This window comes from Martes martes (genome assembly GCF_963455335.1).
Source record: "Martes martes genome assembly, chromosome: 11".
Taxonomy (NCBI): Eukaryota; Metazoa; Chordata; class Mammalia; order Carnivora; family Mustelidae; genus Martes; species Martes martes.
Window position 1 is genome coordinate 11,071,521 of NC_137899.1, and position 20,338 is coordinate 11,091,858.

The following is a 20,338-nucleotide window of genomic DNA, read 5'->3' on the forward strand; positions in this document are numbered from 1 at the left end:
AAAACCAACAGGACCCACCCAGGACACTGACTTCTTCAGTAACTAAATGGACATTTAAGTCACATAATCATCCTACTGAAATCGACTTAAATTTGATCCGAGGTGAGAACCGTCTCTTCGTCCGGCGTTTCTCTAGGGTTTTTTGTGTCTTCCCGTTGTAAGACAATCGAGGTATGACCCCCCCCCCCCAGAAACTATATAAAAAATGGTTCTAAAACTTTGAATTAATGAGGCATTCAGGGAAATTCATCTTCGTTTTAGAAATGGAGTTAAGAGTTCTATAAAGCTGGGAAGAACGTTCGAGCCTAGGTAAGCCATCCCTGTCTTTTGTACATCAAGAAGGCTGTGACCCAGACACTAAAGCATTTCGCTGGTCTCCTGGTCCTCTTCAGTATTTGGTTCTTTTGTCTGTGATTATCATCCGAGAGAAAAACATCCCACTGATTGGAACTAAAGTGTAGTTCAGGAAAGTGCTTCCTTTAGTTTTTGCTGCTCCTATCAGGGAACGACGTGTGTGCGGGCACACGTGTGTGACACATGTGCACATTCCCTTCCTGAGATCGCAGCCACAGTGCTAACCCGAGGCCCGGAGTGCGTGGGAGCTCCCGTGTGCTCTGTTGACCTTGACCCCTACTGGACAGGTGGAAAAGGTAGAGGCCCAGCGAGGACGCGTGGGCTCACCCCATGTCACGCCTCCCCTCTTCTTGGCCACCACACCACCTCCAAATAGCGCCACAAAATATAGGCACATGATTACTAAGGGCAAATTTGTTTAAGAAACCTACAAATTAAAAAAAAAAAAAGACCATCTGCATTTCAAGTTATCATACGTTCTTTAGGGCTGAGGGTTGGGGCGCTCTTTGTCCTCCCTTCTGTCGCCGTCAGAAATGAGTCCTGCATTCCCACGTGCTCTCCCTTTCTTTTTTCCCCACCCCAGCATATAAACAACGACCACATTCACGGCGAGAAGAAGGAGTTCGTGTGTCGGTGGTTGGATTGCTCGAGAGAGCAGAAGCCCTTCAAAGCCCAGTACATGCTGGTGGTGCACATGAGGAGGCACACCGGGGAAAAGCCTCATAAATGCACTGTGAGTGCACGGCGTGGGCTGTGGGCATGGGGGCCCCTGGTGGGGACGCTTGTCAGGGTGGGGTTCGGTTCCCCTGCAGGACCTCTGCATGCTGTGCAGACACAGACCCTGCCGAGGGGGTGGGGAGCGGCCCGGTGGTGGGAGGAGCCGGGCGCTGTGATGAATGCCAAGAGTTCTGAGAGGGGGTTCTGGAATTGGGGGGAAAGACAGAAGTGGAGGAGCCGTGACAGCCACACTTCGGGGGACCGCAGAAGCGCTCTGACCTGCACTGTCCAACCAGGTAGCCGGGGACCCTGTGGGCCCCTCGAGGGTTTTGGACACCTGGCCAGAGCAAACAAGGAATTGATTTTTGTACTTCCGTTTAATTTTTTAAAAATGTAGATATAAACAGCCTCCAGGGGCACACGGCTACCACGTTGGACAGCGGAGCCGTGGGTGGGCGGGGGGCAGCTGGGATACCCTGGTGGGCCCTGGGAATGAGCGCGTGGCCTGCATGCCTGCTGCAGCAGAAATGCCCATCACGCCGGAAGGGCAGAGAGACGTGCCAACTTTGACTTGAAACCCATAAGCTCACTTTTAAAAACAGAACCCACGTGACTTCAGGGTTTCCCTTTGCCTTCCTAGACCGTCCCCATGGCCCAGTGTAGACACACAAGAAGGCTGGGACTAAGCCTCCTTTCACACAGGGGCCTCCAGGAGCACTGGGCACTGCTCAGCCCTGCGCTTTACATCTTAAAGGCTCTTTACAAACATGATCAAATTCCATGCCTTTGTATGGACCCAAAGCCATATTAGTGAACTTTGTGCTGAATCTAAAATCAGTGGGAATTTGAGGAGATCAGTGAGCAGATAATGAAACCCATTGTCCACATTGAGTGGTCTATTAAAAAAAAAAAAAGAAAGAAACCTCCAGGACTTTTTAGTAACCTTGAAAATGCTGTCTCTTCAACAGCACTGAGCCCCATCTGAATCCCAGTAAATGCAGAGTTGAGTGGACTTTTGTTCCTTGGTTTTGAAAAGCTGCTGACCCTCGAAATGTCAGTCTTTCATCAACTTTGGGGGAGTGTTAGGCCTAAGCCCATATTGTGTGGAGTGATGCAGATTTACCTGTTGTTCTCAGTTTGAAGGTTGCACAAAGGCCTACTCGAGACTAGAAAACTTGAAAACGCACTTGAGATCTCACACTGGGGAGAAACCGTACGTCTGTGAGCACGAAGGCTGCAACAAGGCTTTCTCGAATGCCTCGGATCGCGCCAAGCACCAAAACAGGACGCATTCCAACGAGGTGAGGCTCCCCCACGAGGCACTGTTTGGGCCCGGAGCTCAGGGTAGCAAAGAGCCCTCGCGGGCTCTTGGAGACAAGGCCCATTCCATTTCATTTCCTCTTGGCCTTCCCGGCAGGAGTGGGCGCTGGGCTGCAGGTCAGGGCCTGGAGCCTCCACGCCTCCACCCCTGGGGGCTGGCTGCAAATGGGCCCGGTCTGGTGAGCAATGCAGATCTGGGGGGACCTCAAACCCCTGGCAAGCTGGGTTTCGCCTTGTTCAGAACTGCCACCTACTGGTCAAACTGTAGGAGCTTTTTTTTTTTTTTTTTTTTTTAATTATTATTTGTCAGAGAGAGAGAGATAGCACAAGCAGGGGGAATGGGAGAGGGAGAAGCAGGCTCCCTGCCGAGCAAGGACCCCCGATTCGGGACTCAGTCCGAGGACCCTGGGATCATGACCTGAGCCAAAAGCAGACACTTAACCGACTGAGCCACCCAAGTATTCCCCAGTAGGAGCATTTCACTTTGTCATTCCACCCACTTGTTCTGCCCAGAGTAGCATGAATCCATGCGAAGAATGACCCGGTAAGCAGCCAGGATAGATGCCCACCTTTGCTAGCTTTCTCCAGGCGGTATAGTCAAATGCAGTCTAGCCAAAAAGGCCTTTACAGGCAACCGACCTTGGCCAAACAGGATTTCCAGGCATTCTCATTTCCAAGGCTCTTGGGAGCTGTTCTCAGAAATCCAGAATGGTTTCTAGTCAGTCATTTAAGATCACATATTGGAGGGCACCGTATCTGGGGTGCCTGGGTGGCTCAGTGGGTTAAGCCTCTGCCTTCAGCTCAGGTCATGATCTCAGGGAACAAGTCTGGTTCTCCAAAGCTGCAGTACATGGCAAATAAGCCTATGAAAAGATTGAAAATCTCACAAATAATCAAGAAAACTCTACTTGGAAGGACAATGGGAATGGAAAAAGGTGGTAAAAGGTACAAACTTGCAGGTATGAGACTCATAAATTCTGGGGATTAATGTGCAGCATAGTGACAATAGTTAATATTACTGACCTGTGTATTTGTTCTTTATCTTTTTTAAAAACACAAATGTCTATCACTTTAATATATTAAAAATACAAATTCTATTCAGCCAACCTAAAATATTTTATTATATAACCAGAGCATATGAAAGGGGGAAAAAAGCCACTGATTAGAAACCGAATCTTACCCAGAAAATTCAAGAGGAAACTTTTTATACATTCATATAATTCCAAGATTAACTAAGTCGTGCCAGAACTATTTTCTAAAACACACTATCTTGTATTACGACAAATCTTTAATGTCACATTGCTTAAACTTTTCATTAGGTCCTGGGATCAAGCCCAGCATCGGGCTCTCTGCTTAGCAGGGAGCCTGCTTCCCCCTCTCTCTCTGCCTGCCTCTCTGCCTACTTGTGATCTCTCTCTCTCTCTCTCTGTCAAATAAATAAATAAAATCTTTTAAAAAAGAAAAGAAAAGAAAAACTAAAAACTTTAAAAAAGAGAGAGAGAGAAATCATATATTGGATAAAGCTTCCGGGGAGGGGGGGTTGGTTCCTGATGTGTTGCTGTGATTTGTCCATAGTTACCACTAGAAGTTCAGAACAGCTTGAAGAATAAAAATGATAGCAAATGATTTTGCCTGTGTTTTACGGCACATCTGCCTGCAGGCCTCCGACTTCTCTTTGAAGAAGGTCGAGCTCAATGTTCTGGTTCCTCTGTGAAGGCTTCTCTTGAATGAGTCCAGAGATGAACAGAAAAAGCTCCCCACATTTTGCGTAGAAATAGGATATTTGGCCAGAATTTGTTAACGTGAGACATAGTTCTGCTCCCGCTAAGGAGGTCATCGGTTTGCTTGACATGTATGAGAGAAGACACATTTGACCTGGCTTAGCAGCTCAGGGACCACTGGCTTTAAGGTCCTCTCCAGGTGTCCCTTCAGCTCCCGGGGACAGAGCAAACACATCTCTAATGGAAGAAGCCACGCTTTTCTTAAAAACACACTCACACTTCAGCTCACATGTGTAGGTCCACACCTTCAGACGCTTTTTAGAAGGGTTGTGGCGGAATGAGGAGACATCCGTCATTTGGAACCTCTTATTATCAATCAGCTGTTGCAGGAGGCTTTAGGGGAGATGCCATATCTCCATTTTTTAATGTCAAAAATGCCTCTACTATGTGCAGTGGTTATAGTGTAATCTGCTGTTCTTGTTTTGTGCAAAGTTTTAGGGAGTTTAGGCAAAGCCACAGAGATGGAAAACAGATTAGCAGTTTGCCAGAGGCTGAGGGAAGGGACTAGGGGTGACGGCTAATACAGACAGGATTTCTTCTGGGGACGTTGGAAATATTCTGGAATTTGACCAATAAGTGGAGACAGTTGCATAAGATTGTGGAAGTACTAAATGCCACTGAATTGTGCAATTTAAAAGGGTTTTTTATGGTATGTGGATTAGATCTCAATATAAAATGTTTTGGGGGATTTGATTAAGTTAGAATGAAATTGAATTAATATATTTAACTGCATTCCATGTATTTAAGTACAATTACGACTAGACATCTTATTCATTCCTATAGATTTTTAGGCCAAGTTTCCCTCCTGTTGTTGTGGAGAAATTGGGGCAAAGGTGGGGTTGGGATTAGCAGTGCACACATACACACACACTTACTCAGCTTTTTGTCTTTCTTATGGACTTAAATTACATGCACAGCTGTTTGCTTTGCTTAAATGCATTAGAGTTGAGCTTGTCCACTTCTGGGAGGTCAAGAGTGTAGCTTTGTCTGAGCGTTTATCCAATATGAGATTAAGCAAGACACTGTTCGATCATACCTTTCACCAGGGTTGAGCAGCGTGTAGAAACTCAGTTAACCACCTTGACCGCACGAGGCTTTGGCCCTCCAGAGGAATGACAGACAGCTTCACATCCACCAAAATTTAGAATCTAGATTTGTGTCAGGAGCCAGTCCGCAATAAATCTAGATATCCTCCTTCATTTATTGGCTGTCTCTTATTTGTACTTTCATTCATTGCCCCAAACAAGTATCGATAGCTAGTTAGGGGGCACACGCTCTGCTGTTGAGGGTAACGGAACAGAATACTGTGAACTCGAACAGGAGGGGCATTTTTCCCATTCAGGAAGCCAGTATGGCATTCCCCCTACACCCTTAGGCTGCCTCACCCATTTGGAGCCACAGTAGTGGCCTCTGCCAGGGATCCCGACTTGAGACCACACAGCTCATGTCCCCCCAGAGCCATGCTAGGCAAGAATTCTTGAGCTTGGACTCAGTGTGTCTCCCTCTCCAGAATGTTCCAATGGCTTCCTCTTTTCTAGAGGGAAAGTTTAAACTCTCTGGGTCTGTACCTGCTGGCACCCAGCCCGTGCCTACCCTTCCAGGCTTGACCTCTTACCTCTGTGGATATGCGTGGAACTGGACAGCCTCACCCGCAGGCATGAAACGCTCCTGCCTCTGGACCCTGGCTTTACATTTGGATCCACTTACCTTCACTTTTATTCCTCAGAATCTTGGTCTTCTTTCAGGACCCAGCTACAAAGCCCCCTGGTAATAAAGTTCTGTTCACTGATTAATCACTCTGTGCAACAAACACATCGTGGTGAGCATTTCATACATTGTCTCATTTAACCCTTAGACCCCAGGAGCTGGGTGTTATACCCACATGTAAAAACCTAGAAACTGATGCCTCCCACAGTCACCCCAACTAAAAAATGATTGCCCTCCATCCACACCCTTCGGGGGCATTCATACATGGGACTGCTGATAATTACAGGCTTTCTTATTTTTCCTGCGCATTTTATAACCCCGGACATTAAATTCTGCAGCATATAACTTGACGTTCTCAGAGTTTTGCCTATAGTGGGGACCGTGACACACTCATTGAGAATTATAGTTGGATAAATGCTACAAAGTCAAGTAAAAAATGCAGCAGTCGCTTTCACGAAGTACCTTTGCGTTAGGTGAGTCAAAAAGGAAACGACCATGGCAAAAGCTGAACATCTAGGACAGGAGACACAGGTAGCTCAGGGAGGCTGACAGCATCTATCCCCGCCGACAGTTCCAACATTTCAGTCATTGATCACAAGCAAAGACCTTCCATTTCTAGCTGTGTCCTCACGTCCAGGCTAACCCAGCGTGGACACATGCATATACTTATGGGAAGAGCAGCTGCTCAGACGCATAATGCTGGCCTGACTTGGCGCTCTCTCCCTGCACTCCCCCGCCCCCCTGCCCCCCCGCCCCCCGACGCCTGCACCATGCATCCTAGCGCACTTGCTGATGGAGCGGCCTGTCCCAGCAGTGTGGTGAGCAGGCGTAGGGCCGATGTCAGACGCTGGAAGGTAATGGCCACTCATGGCTGGAGCCATTCTTCTGTCCCTAATGCATAGACGTCGATGCGCTCGTTTCATTATATATGTGCTGCAAATCACAGCAGCCCCTGAATAGAAGTAATTCATAGTTAATGGGAATCAATTCTCCCCAAAAGAATCTCAAATTTGGAGGTGAAGTCTCTCGGGATAATTTTCAGAGTCTTCTCTACATTAGGACATTTCATCATTTTCTGTAGCACTCAGTCTGTTCTTGGGCTTTTAGTGAAAAAGCATCTTTTAGACACATACATTCTATAAGACAGGGCAGCTTTTTTTAATATAATGGGTACATTATACTAATCATGCTTTTTATGACTGTCGCTAACCTAATAGCTCATCTTCTGGTCTACGTAGATACGTATTCTTGGAAGGAGTCATGAATATATTATATTTCAAGCCAGGTAAACAAAATCCCGGTTTTGATGTTGGTCATGAGTAAATGCCAACGATTCTGTGATTTGAGTAAATAATTTAGCTATAAGCATCCGTAGAATTTTTAATGACTGCATTTGTAGGTTTGATCACAGGCCCACATGGAACACGGAATCATTCACAGGCTTTAGCACTCAGGGGCAGACCCAGACAGGAATCCTCATTTCCAGGACACCAACCACCAGCCCTTCTCAGTTTGTGAGTGAGCATTCATAGACGGTCGAACAGGGCTTTGCGACTTTGAAAAGGGTCCAGAAGGTCCTGGATATTCTGAGTCCCGAACATCCCACACAGTTATAACGTGACCCAAATGGACATATTTTAGTGATCTCTAACACAGAAGAGGCTGTAGGCAATTTTTTTTACACACTAATGTGCACATTTTCACAAAGGGTATAGTGATTTTTGATCAGAGAACCAGGACGTCCCCAAGAAATGTCTTCACACCACCTCTCCCAGAGGCATATGGCGTTCTTCTGATGAGGTGGTGTGTGTGTAAGACTCCTTCCGCAGTTGTCACCATCATCGTCATTGTCTTCACTGTCAACTTCAAATACCTAGTGAGTAGCTACCCTGACACCAGGATCCTTCTACCTACTCATAGGATAAATGTTTCCAAGAACATACAGGCGATCTGCACATTTGCAGCTGTCCTTGAGCATCTTTTAAAATAATAGTCTATTAAAGCCAAATTTGTAGGCCCCGAACAGTGTTCAAATGGCCTTTATTTTTTTTTTCATTTTATTTTATTTCTTTTCAGTGTTCCAGAATTCATTGTTTATGCACCACACCCAGTGCTCCATGCAATCCGTGCCCTCCTTATTAACCACCACCAGGCTCTCCCGACCCCCCACCTCCTCCCCTCCAAAACCCTCAGTTTGTTTCTCAGAGTCCACAGTCTCTCATGGTTTGTCTCAAATGACCTTATTAAACCCTTAGCATCTAGAGGTGTCTGAGCACCTCCCAGCTTTGCGGAAGTGCTTTGGAAGACTGAAAGCTGCGGTGTCCGTCCATGAGACAGTTGGGCTGGGGTGTGAGCGCTTTGGTAACAATCTCTTATTTCATTCGTGGGGCTTTTGGCAGAAACCGTATGTGTGCAAAATCCCAGGCTGCACGAAGCGTTACACAGACCCGAGTTCTCTCCGGAAACATGTGAAGACGGTGCACGGCCCAGAGGCTCACGTCACCAAGAAGCAGCGTGGGGACATACATCCTCGGCCTCCCCCGCCCCGCGATTCCGGCAGCCATTCACAGTCCCGGTCGCCCGGCCGGCAGACTCAGGGAGCCCTTGGGGAGCAGAAGGACCTCAGCCACACTACCTCAAAGCGGGAAGAATGCCTCCAAGTGAAAGCAGTCAAGGCAGAGAAGCCCATGGTATGTCACTCGCTTTCCTTCTGCTGGTCCCCAAGCCGTCCTGGGTTATTTTAAAAAGTCAGCGAGGGCATGAGAACGGACTGGACCACCCAGGTCCTCATTGCACTGGACTCCCCGATTGAAGGGGTCAGGAGCTCAGAGGCCCGGATTCCTTACTTAAGGTTAATCAGCATAGAATAACTCAGAAAAGAGCATCAGAGTTTCCTAACTTTTTAAAATCAGTCTGGAACCATAGCACATCGTGACAGGTAGAAAGAACGTCGCGACCAACTGCATTTCCAGTAGACCTGTAATGGAGAAGATCAGCCCCTCAGGCTTTCTGTAAACATGTATTTTGCATCGTGCTTTGCCCTGGTAACTCTGAAATAAATAAGCACGGTCCCTATTCTGTAGGTATTTATAGTCCCGTGGGCTAGACAGACCACCAAAAAGCAAATACTTAGAACTCTGCGTGATGGGTCTTTTCCCCAAGTGCGCGTGAGAGCATTTGAGAAGGGAACAGACTGCCCGCGTACTTGAGGATGTGATAGGGGAGGGGGTGGGGGTGGGCCTCAAGTTCAGCTCTCAAAGTGGGGGAGGTGCAGGCCTGACATTGCAGCAGAAGCCAGCGGGGGTGGGGGGTGGTAGTGGTCCAGGATGATGTGCAGGAATGAAAAGGAGTGAGGAGGAAAAAGGGGTTCTATTTTACTGGTGATGGTGAATGACATGGCCCGGCTGATTTCTAGAAAAACCAGCTCCAGGGCCAGGCTAGGGATGGGCTTGATAGACTGGAGACCATTTCGGCAGCGGAGCCGGAACCACAGAGGTGAGGAGCAAGGGAATCACCAGAAAGCTGTCATCAGGAGAAATCATTCTGGTTTGGGGACTTACCGGTCACCAGACGGACACAGGGATCATGCTACAGCTGCAGTTTCTTTCAAACTGCTCTTGGTGATTTTTTTTTTTCCTAAGTCTGTGCCATACAAAACATCTAAACCTGTAAGAAAGGCAATGGGAAGAATGAAAGGAGTAGCTATTGGAAAAGCTTCAGTACAATTGTATCTGGCGGCGTGTGTAACGGGGTCAGCTCCGCCAATGTGCTGGGGTCTCATCTGGCTACTCTATGTACAGAGGAAACATACCCAATAGAAGTCGTGGGCTTGGATTTCCAGATGCACACGACTGGTCAGGCAGGCATAGCTATACTCAGTTTCGCGAAGTGTCTTCTTAAAATCAGAAAAGTCCAGCAATTGGATGGACATCCTATGAGTTCCTGAGTGATGTCACCATGCAGCAGTACATATGGATAGGAAATGATGCCCATGTACAATTCTGGAGTTGACCAAGTGGAATTTAATGATTGGTTGAATTTTAATGACTTGTTGAGTTTAAGAGTTTTAGAGAGTGACATTAAGTGTAGCCAAAATAATACCAAGAAATTGTCCAGATTTATTATGAGTTGCCAGTGGGTAGCTGTATTTTGCTTTTAGAAAGAAAGAGAGAGAGGAAGGAAGGAAGGAAGGAAGGTAGGTAGGAGGGAAGGAGGGAGGGAAGGAAAGAGAAGAAAGAAAAATAAATACAAAGCCCTTTAGTCAGAAAATAAACTATAATAAAAATAAAAAGCACCTTAGTCAAAAGGTGATGTATGTCTTATGACTCATCACCATACATTAAAATTAATCAGTTCATAAGCGGTGTTGTGCATACTTTTTGGGGGCGATCGCATATCCATTTCCTAAAATAAAGTCTACTGGTACAACATGCAGAACATTCAACAGTTTATCCCCAAGTGTTTAATGAAACAAGGAAAATGAATTTGTAGTCTCCTAGATGATGTCATCAAAAGACAATGATTTATGTTCTTCGGACATCCGAAGGACCCAGAGCCTCTTGTACCTTTAATGTACATCCCTAGCTCAAGAAAACGTGTCATCTCCTCTCCAAACACCCATTATTTAAGAAAAAAATTGGTAGAAATAAGAACGTATTGTTATTTGGCTCAGTGACATCTGAGATGCCCCAAGATGTGAACTATTTTATAAAGCAATGAAATCATAGAAACATACACTGGAAGGGACCCTAGAGCTTGAGATGAGGCTCCATATGTTATAGGAAAGGCTAATAAATTCATCCGATTTCCTACAGGGGACTATTTTGTCTGTATATGTCCATACACATATAAATATAAGTAGATCGCTTCGTAGACATTTACTAATGCATATGAGATTTACATTTCTAATATTCTTTCGTTAAAAATGTGTCCTTGATCATCATGCTATGAATTAAATTCTTTCTTCTTTTTTCTTATTAATTCCACATCTCTTCTGTGTAATGCTCCTAAATGTCTTGTTCTCACTTCCTAAGGACAGTGGGTAATAAGGTGAGGGAATTTTGGCTTCTCTGCTCTTTTTGTTTTGTGTTTGTTTTAACGTTTAACTTCTGTGTGTTTGATTTTTTGTTTGTGTGCTTTGTGATATCTTTGGTAGTGAACATTACTCAGCTATGTTTCAAACGTAGAAGCAATGTGTTTTGAACATTCAGCATGTGGAAACGTGGAGTCAGATGGTGAAATTCATTGTTTTATTTGTCTAGGTTTTCATAACAAATCACAGCCGGCCGACCAAGCAGATGTTCTCAAAGACTACCACATTATCGAATTGACGCATGTAAACTCATTCTGGGACCAGACGGTGTCCTCCCTCTTTGAGGATGATCCGGATATATTTGTTGTTCCCAGTTTAATCTGTGTCAAAGTGTCTGAGATCCTCTGAGCGATTCTCTGGTGTTAAAGGCCTTTGTGCCTCCTCCTGTGCCCTGTAGAGGCTTGAGTCTACAGTGTGTGTGTGTACATACACATAGACGTGCACGCGCGCGCACAAACACACACACACATTCACCTGCACACACTCTGAGCTGACAGTCCGAGAGTCAAAGACCTCGAAATCCTGGATGCTCCAAGTCCCTTGGAAAGGAGCAGGTGGCCTGGCCCTCCAGGATTCTGCCGAAGCAAAATGTGAGCCAGGCTTCCCAAACTCCCCATCAGATCTGTGTATCTCATTTGGCTCTGCTTGGTTGCCCGGGACAAACTTGGTGTATCACGTGGCATTCACTTAGGAAGTCTTCATCTGCTTGGCTGTACATAGTGTGGTTGCGAAACGAGTGTGATGGGCTCTGGTGAGAAGCCCTATGCCTAAAACCCCTTCCCGACAGTCCCATGCACCCCACCTAGGACAACAGTGGGGGTCCGTAACCGAGTGCGTGTGGTTCTCTCTCCCAGGAGAACTTGTTCTTGGGGCTGCTGGCAGCTTCTAGTTGTTCCAGTAACGCTGGAGAAGGCTCTGTGGGGAGATGGAAATGGTGCTGGGCAGGGAGTCTAGGTTGGTCTTAGCATTGACTTTGTGACTTTGTGACTTTGGGCAGTCACTGAACTTCTCTGAACGTCAATTTTCTTATCCACACAAAAGGGGTTATCCTGTATATCTACCAATGGAATTCACCAATGGAATTTTAGATAGAGCGGTTCTAGGCTGTGCAGACTGGCCATTGAGGGCCATTTTATAGGGTGCCCCCCCCCAGATCTGAGGACAACCAGCTCTCCTTCACTCCCCATCTCCAGGAGCCCCGGGACTGGGGGGGGGGGGTCCTTTCCCTGCTGGAGAGCCTGTGCACTGGCTCAGGTTTCTCTCTAGTTGCAGAACTGGCCTATACAGTCCACACAGTGGTGATGAGGGAAACATTGCCTGATTCTCCCAGAAAAGCGCCAGGGCACTTTAGGAGAATGGGAAGATTATTCCAGACTCAGATGGCTGTAACTTGGAGCATTTCTTGCAGCTGTCTTTATGCACAGTCTAGCTGGGGTTCTATGGAGCAGGCAAGTGTAGACAGAATGGGGGGAGGTTACAGAGAGCTTGAGCAACTAGCCCTGAGCAGCTCAGAGAGGGTCTCATGGGAGAGGACCTAGTGTGCCCCTTGAGCACCCATCTCCCGCGCCCACTGGAGCCAAGCAGAACGAGCCTGCGGACTAAAGCCACCTGGGATAGGATGAACCACGAATGCCCTCGGAGCCGAATGGGAACCGTTTCCCAGGTCTTTGTCTTTGTCTTCGTGGCCTCTCTGGGCTTCACACTTAATTCCCACCACAATCCCGAAGATAAGTAAGTTGTTCCCATTTTGTAGATAAGGAAACTGAGGTTTAGAGTGACTGAGTCTTTTGCCCAAAGGGTCAAGTCAAGTCGTGCAAGTGGGATTAGAACTGAGGAAGCCTGTTTGCAGAGCTGGCATCTGGGGAAGGATCCCGTGGCTGATGTCGTGCCCGTCACCACCCCCAGCCCCGTTCAGCACGCCCCGTTTCCGTTGCCCCCACTGCACATCCACTGGGTATCCCATCAGCCCCCGAGATCGCGAGAGGCCGCCTCCATTCACCGGCACACAGCTCCCCTCACCGCACCCCTGGAGCACCCTGGAGGTCTAGGGTCTGCATGAGCCCTCGCTTTCGGCTTCCTTTGCTTTCTCCTTCCCAGTGACACCTCTTTGCTTTGCTCTTGACCCCAGCAGACATCTCAGCCAAGCCCTGGTGGTCAGTCTTCATGCAGCAGCCAACAGTCCCCCGTCAGCAACTTTTCCAACAGTGGGCTCGAGCTTCCTCTGACCGATGGAGGTGGTGTGGGAGACCTCGGGGCCATTGACGAAACCCCAATCATGGACTCGACCATTTCCACTGCAACCACCGCCCTCGCCTTGCAAGCCAGGAGGAACCCGGCAGGGACCAAATGGATGGAACACGTAAAACTAGAAAGGCTCAAACAAGTGAATGGAATGCTTCCACGACTGAACCCCGTTCTACCCCCCAAAGCCCCTGCAGTCTCTCCTCTCATAGGAAACGGTGAGTCCCGTGCCCCACCTCACCTCGGCTCCGGGCTCTCTGTTCTGTCTGTACGCCCAAGCCGCAGTGGGAGGAACCCGGCTTGGAGTGTACTGGTGTGTCCCCCGGTCCTAAAATTATACTGTCACCACACCCATCAGTGCAGCCTCTCTGGAGAGGCCGTGTGTTAAAAGCAGGTCTTAAGGGGTTAATAGTGTAGGACTCGTGTTCTCGCAGTGAGATCAGAACTGTTGGACCAGGCTGAGGAAGTCCCTCCAGCAGCGGCATCTGGGGTTAGCACCGCCGTCTGGTTTCCCATCGGCACCCGGGAGATCGGCAGCCACCTTGACTGACATGTTCCCAGGTCAAGGCAGGCCAGGCAGACTAGACTTGTGCATCTGCAGCCCCAAACCCACATCAGGTTTTGCTTCTGAGATGACAAATGAATGCCTAGAGTACATCCTCAGGGTGAAGCTCCCCCCACCGACCCAGACATCCTCCACCTTCAAGGGATGTCAGAGGAAGCCCCGAGTAGATAGGACACTCCGGGAATGCCTTTGCCTTGGACTCGCCTGTCCCCGGAGCACCGCGCCCTACACCTGTGAAGGAGCTTAAGTGCTCCAGGCTGTGTCTACTGCTCTGTTGAAGCCAGGGGTCTGCAAACTTTCCCACCCACTGGTGAATAGTTTCTTGGCACACAGCGCACCCACTCCTTCACTGTTCCCTGGTCCCTTTGGGGACACGCAGCAGAGGCTGGGGCCTGTGGCAGACTCCGCAGGGCCGGGGAAACCAAAACTAGTTTCACCCCACCCTGCACCTGACCGGTTTCCAGCCCTCCCGAAATGAACGTGCGTCTCTCCACCCTCTCTCTGCAGGCACGCAGCCCAGTACCAGCTGCAGTCTGGGCGGGCCCTTGACTCTCCTCCCGAACAGAAGCGACCTTGCTGGTGTGGACATCACCATGTTGAACATGCTCAACAGGAGGGACAGCAGCACCAGCACCATCAGCTCCGCCTACCTGAGCAGCCGCCGCTCCTCGGGCATCTCCCCCTGCTTCTCCAGCCGCAGGTCCAGCGAGGCGTCCCAGGCCGAGGGCCGGCCCCAGAACGTGAGCGTGGCCGACTCCTACGACCCCATCTCCACCGACGCCTCGCGCAGGTCCAGCGAGGCCAGCCAAGGGGACGGGCTGCCCAGCCTGCTCAGCCTCACGCCCGCGCAGCAGTACCGCCTGAAGGCCAAGTACGCGGCGGCCACGGGCGGGCCGCCCCCGACCCCGCTGCCCAACATGGAGAGGATGAGCCTGAAGACCCGGATGGCGCTGCTCGGGGAGGGCCGGGAGCCCGCGGGGGCCCTGCCGCCCGTGCACCCCCCGCGGAGGTGCAGCGACGGGGGCGCGCACAGTTACGGCCGCCGCCCTCTGCTGCCGGCCGACGCGCTGGGCAACGGCGTGAGGCGGGCCAGCGACCCGGTGAGGACCGTGTCCGAGAGCCTCTCCCTGCCCCGGGTGCCGCGGTTCGGCAGCCTCCACGGCTTCAACCCTCCGGCGCTGCCCGCCTCCCTGGAGAAGCGCAACTTAGTGCTCCAGAACTACACGCGGCCCGAGGGCGGCCAGCCGCGCCACTTCGCGGCGTCCCCCTGCCCTCCGAGCATTACCGAGAACGTCACCCTGGAGTCCCTGACCATGGACGCCGACGTGAGCCTGAACGAGGAGGACTTTCTGCCCGACGACGTGGTGCAGTATTTAAATGCCCAGAACCAGGCGGGGTACGAGCAGCCCTTCCAAAGCGCCGTCTCTGACGACGGCAAAGGGCCCCAGGGGCCCGGCCTGGGGAGTGGGCACGGAGACTTCGACCCCCCCGGGCTGCCCGACAGCCACGCCGGCCAGCAGTACCGGCCGCTGGAGCAGCCTTGCCCTGAAGCCAGCAAATCCGACCTGCCCATTCAGTGGAATGAAGTCAGCTCTGGCAGCGCCGACCTGTGCTCGTCCAAGGTGAAATGTGGCCAGCGGTCAGCGGCGCAGCAGGCTCGAGCCTTCGGCTTATACACCAACACCAACATGGGCGTTCACCCACAGAATCCCCTAAGGAACGGGGTCGGCCCGGCCGGGGGGTACCCGACCCTCGTGGAACACGGCAGCTCCTACGGCGGCCCCGAGCACTTAGCGAGCCACGGTGGCGGACCGGGCACCAGCGGGAACACCTTCCACGAACAGCCCTACAAGACCCAGCAGTATGGGAACTGCCTCAACAGGCCGCTCGCGGCCCCCGGCCTGCTCGACGGGGCCTGTGGTGGCGGGATTCAGGCGGCAAAGCTGAAAGGCACCACGGTGCCCGGAAACGGGAGCCAGCCAGATTTTGGCCTGTCGGTGGGGCCCCACGAGTCAGCGGGCAGCGCTGTGAATGGCATGGCACCCCAAGACCTGGTGGGCCAGGGGTACCTGTCCCATCAACTGCTCAACAACCACCAAGGGGCGGGCCGCGCTGGTCAGCAGGTGCTAGAGCAGGTCAGCGCTACCTCACACGTCAACATCTATCAAGGGCCAGAGAGCGGCCTGCCGGGGCCCCCCTGCCAGGGCGGCCAGCCATCGGGCTTGGCAGCCGCCAGGGGCTACCAGCCCTGTGCCGGCTTCGGGGGCAGCAGACGCCAGGCTGTGCTGAGGGGCGGCCTCGCTCTGCAGCAGGGACAGCCCAGCGACACGAGTCAGGCCTGTCGGGTGAACGGCATCAAGATGGAGATACAAGGGCAGCCCCATCCGCTCTGTTCGAACACGCAGAGTTACTCTGGTCAGTTCTATGACCAAACCGTTGGCTTCAGTCAGCAAGACATGAAAACTGGTTCATTCTCCATTTCAGAAGCCAACTGCCTGCTCCAGGGGGCCAGCGCCGAAAACTCTGAATTACTCTCCCCAGGTGCTAACCAGGTGACAAGCACAGTGGACAGCCTCGACAGCCATGACCTGGAAGGGGTGCAGATTGATTTTGACGCTATCATAGACGACGGGGACCACGCCAGCCTGATGTCTGGAGCCCTGAGCCCCAGCATCATTCAGAACCTTTCCCACAGCTCCTCCCGCCTCACCACACCGCGCGCGTCCCTCCCGCTGCCCGCGCTGTCTGTGAGCACCACCAACATGGCCATCGGGGACATGAGCTCTTTGCTGACCTCCCTCGCGGAAGAAAGCAAATTCCTTGCAGTGATGCAGTAGGCAATAGGGGAAAGGCTGCCAACCAACGTGAAACTTTAGGAGTTTAAGATTAAATGGACTCGGTTTTTTGCCGGCTTGTTTTTTGTTTTAGTTCTGTATGTATTTTAGCAATCTCATCTCACCTAACTGGGATGTGTTTCAAGTATATTCCTTTTATGGAAAAGGACTCTGAACAACCCTAAAGTATTCTAGGGAGAAACTGTCTTCCATTTCAGTTTTGAATCAGTATTGTGACACTCAAACCATCCTCTTTGTTTCCTTTTTTTTTTTCTTTTTTGACTGTAAGCTCCCCCCGCTTTTTTAGTAAACCAGTGTAAATGTGTGATGTGCATGTTCTTCTTTTCGAAGAGAAGTCATACGCGAGTTTTGATGTGTTTCTCTGTTACTCAAAGGAAATAGGAGTTGGTGTGCTTTTGACCAAGGGGTTACACTTACAGCTTTTTAAATTTTCTTTCACATGTGCTCTGTGTTTCTTTTTGTTTTTTGTTTTCTTGGGTGTTTTTTGGGTTTTTGTTTTTGCTTTTTGGTTTTGATGACGTTTGTTTGTTTGTTTCGGTAATTCCCACATTGGGCACAAGAATCAGAATATGGATAGTGAATTTAAGAATCCTTCGTGGGTGTGCTATAGCAGACATAACCAATTTTTGACGCACTCCCCACCCCAGTTCAGGTCAGGGTTGCACACAAGCAGGGATTTGGGACTCTGGCAGATAAACACTAGTTTGCTCATGGTTGGGGTTTAGAATTCCTCCTGTCCCTTAGTGTGCTCAGGGCAGGTGCATCTATGTGCTCACTTCTCAGTCATCCACGCTGCCTCTCCTCCCTCCGTCTCCACGACGATTTGGTGTTGCTCCGCGCTCCAGGGAGAGAGGGGAAGGGTGGTGGGTTGGCAACTTCCATCCATTCTGGCAAGAAGTTAGGTAGATTGTAGAGTGAAGCTACTGGGTAGAAGTAGTTTGGGGAACATTTGTGGGTTTGCTGTATTTGTTGATTATAGTTCCATCTCCTTACCCGTTATCAAAGATAACTGAGGATTGATTATATATAGTTCTAAGTATTTAGGTATTTAAAAGACCCAGCAGCAGGCTATTTCGTTAACATACCTTAATTCCACTGTAGCAAAGGAGTATTTCTATTCTAAGTGCCCTATTTTAAGGGATTTATAAAACTTAGTTGTAAAGGAAAAAGCTGACATACAATGACATTTGTAATAAATCACTTTAACCATTGTTAGTATTCGTAAGCGCTAGGGAGGATGGTCAGTGGCTGTGTGGATGCCTTTTCTTACACCTTCTCTATTAAAACGGGGCATCCACTTAAGAAGTTAAATGTTCTATGCAGTTAGTCCTTCATGTGGACTTAATTGGTACTTTTGTTTTGGATTAAAACATTTAAAGACTAAAAAAGTGCAGCTACTTGCCATGTGCAGCTGATACACATAAAAGTCATACTATGTGTGTACAGAGTACATGGATTATCCAACATTTTACATTTAAAAACGTGTAAACTATTAAAAATGAAATATTAACACCTCGGACTACCTTCTCTGTTTCGTCCCATTGACCCTAGAAGTTGGATTTAGCCAAAGTGACTCATGAGTTAGTTGTGTGGCTTTTCACCCCCTTTATTCCTGCCATTTAAATTCGTATTAGACAAGTCAAGTAAAATAAAACATTAGACAGTAGGAAAAAATGTTAGAACCAGCCCATTTTTCTCACATTCATGATCTCTCCTTTGGACCAAGAATCTCAGTGTGGAGGGAAATTTGCCCTTTGGAACTTTGTGGCTGAGAAAGTTGGGTTTGTTTTCGACGGAATGTTCCTGAAACCACTGGGAGGGGTGCCGAGACTTCTCCCGCTGCCCTCCCACAACCAGCACCTGCTCTTAAGTCCAAGGACGCATCTGCTTTGGAACAGAGCCCAAAAGCAAAAGACAGCTACTGATCTGAGCTCAATGGATCTGAGCAACAGAAAGAGCCAGGCTTTTTCTGTGTTCCTCAAAACAGTCCATGACCCGGTCACAAAATCAGTGGTCCACTCCCTGAATCTCTTTTTTTCCACAAACAGCAGAATCTCTACGCCCTAATCTTACCTTACGTGCTCTCACGGTTTGGTCTGACCCTGTTCTTGGTTTCCAAGCTTGGGACCTGGGCGTTCTGCAGCCTGCTGAGTGAGGACGGCGGCCCCTGGGACCACCCTGCCCTCCTCCTCCATCAGACTCCCTCCCCGGTCAAACTCCCGGATGTGACCTGCACTTCTCAGTGACCCTAAATTCCTACCTCGCCTGCCCTCCAGGGAAGGACAGACGGCAACTGGTGACCGTGGGGGAGGACCGTTGTCATCCTGGGTCTCTGCTTTGCCCTGTGGTGATTCAGGGGATTCTCTGCGTGGCCACCATTCTTTACCTTTCCATGCTTGCTTTCCTTGCTTCGGCCCTTAGATCTGCAGAGATAGACCTACTTCAGTGCAGCCCTTGGCTTCTGTCTGTGGAAATCTCAGAAAGATGGGGAAGAGGGGAGAGGGAGGAGGAGAGTGTACTTTTCCGGGAGCGCTGCGATGTGCCCCAACAGTCCGTGGAAGGAAGGTCTGTTGGGGCCACTTGAAAGCCTTCCAGTCTGTAGACTTGGCATCTCCTCGGGCAGGACGCACCCCCAGCCTCCAGCCTCCTCCCCACATCTCTGACCCTCCCTGCTGAGGGAGACCGCAGCAACTCACGAGTGTCCCCCCCTTACTTCTCAGTGCAGGCTCGTGCGTGCTTCTCCTGTTGAACATCCGTGTGAACCGTGTTTTTATTCGTTAAACCGTTTTGTTTTATTTCCTAAAGAGCTAATGAGACTGCCCCTGCTCCTCATACGTTGGCTCGTCCCCTTGAGCTGCAGAGTTGTGATTCTTGCGATGTATGTGCCTTATTTTCTGTTGATCTTGTCGATGCGAGGGACCAGCCCGTGTTGCCTGATCGCAGCGCGAGGGTGCGCGCTCCAGGACCCCCTGAGCGCGCGCGCGATCCGAGCAGAGTCAGCCGTCTTGTAACCTGGTTTCCCGTGTTGTTTGAACTGATGGAGGATGTTTTCTTCTGACAAGTTACTGTTGTGTATCCCGCAAACGTGTAAAATAAAAAACGAGTTCATTTTTTTCACCTTTTTTAGATTTTTTAAAAAAATAAAATGTGTAATCCTTTTTTAAAAGAAACACATGTAAATACATTTAAGTATTGTAGGCATAGTGTTCGGATGTGGCCGGCCCTGGGCCTTCTCGGATCAGCCTGCAGCTGTGCGATGCCCCCCTCTCCGCGTGCGATGCCCCCCCCCCCCCGCGCCCACCTCATGCCCAGGGCCACAGTCCCGCCACACGTGGACTCTACCTTTGCTTTCCATACCACCTAGTCCTTTTGTAACAAAAAGAAAGAACAATGTTTCTTACAATGTCAATAAAAAACGCTTTGTACTGAAATTGTTACGGGGTTGTTTATTCGATCCCTAGCTAAAAGGAAAGACACTGCCTTGGGAAAACGACAGAGCTCGCACTGGGATGCGCTGGGACTCAGACCCCGCTACCCCTCCTTATCCTCTCCTCCCCGCCCTCCCCAGCCCTTCCCCTGCACGCCACATACAAGCTGAGCTGCATTTACGCCCAAGATTCAGATTCCCTGTCCCCAAGGCTGAGACAGGTGGCTGTCCTGGTGGCGACCTCCGGGTGTGTACCTGGGAGGCACACCAGTTGTAACC

The 20,338-nt window shown here is 49.8% G+C and overlaps 1 protein-coding gene across 1 annotated transcript in view; it reads left to right on the plus strand.

Annotated features, from left to right (window-relative positions):
- GLI3 (GLI family zinc finger 3) overlaps positions 1 to 20,054 on the plus strand; it is a 265,997-nt gene extending 245,943 nt beyond the window's left edge. The window contains exons 11-15 of the mRNA XM_080817953.1: positions 938 to 1,087; positions 2,208 to 2,372; positions 8,279 to 8,569; positions 13,103 to 13,430; positions 14,285 to 20,054. Coding sequence (XP_080674079.1) covers positions 938 to 1,087; positions 2,208 to 2,372; positions 8,279 to 8,569; positions 13,103 to 13,430; positions 14,285 to 16,614 — 3,264 coding nt within the window. The 3' untranslated portion in view covers positions 16,615 to 20,054. The remainder of the gene's footprint in view (positions 1 to 937; positions 1,088 to 2,207; positions 2,373 to 8,278; positions 8,570 to 13,102; positions 13,431 to 14,284) is intronic.
- The last annotated feature ends 284 nt before the right edge of the window (positions 20,055 to 20,338 follow it).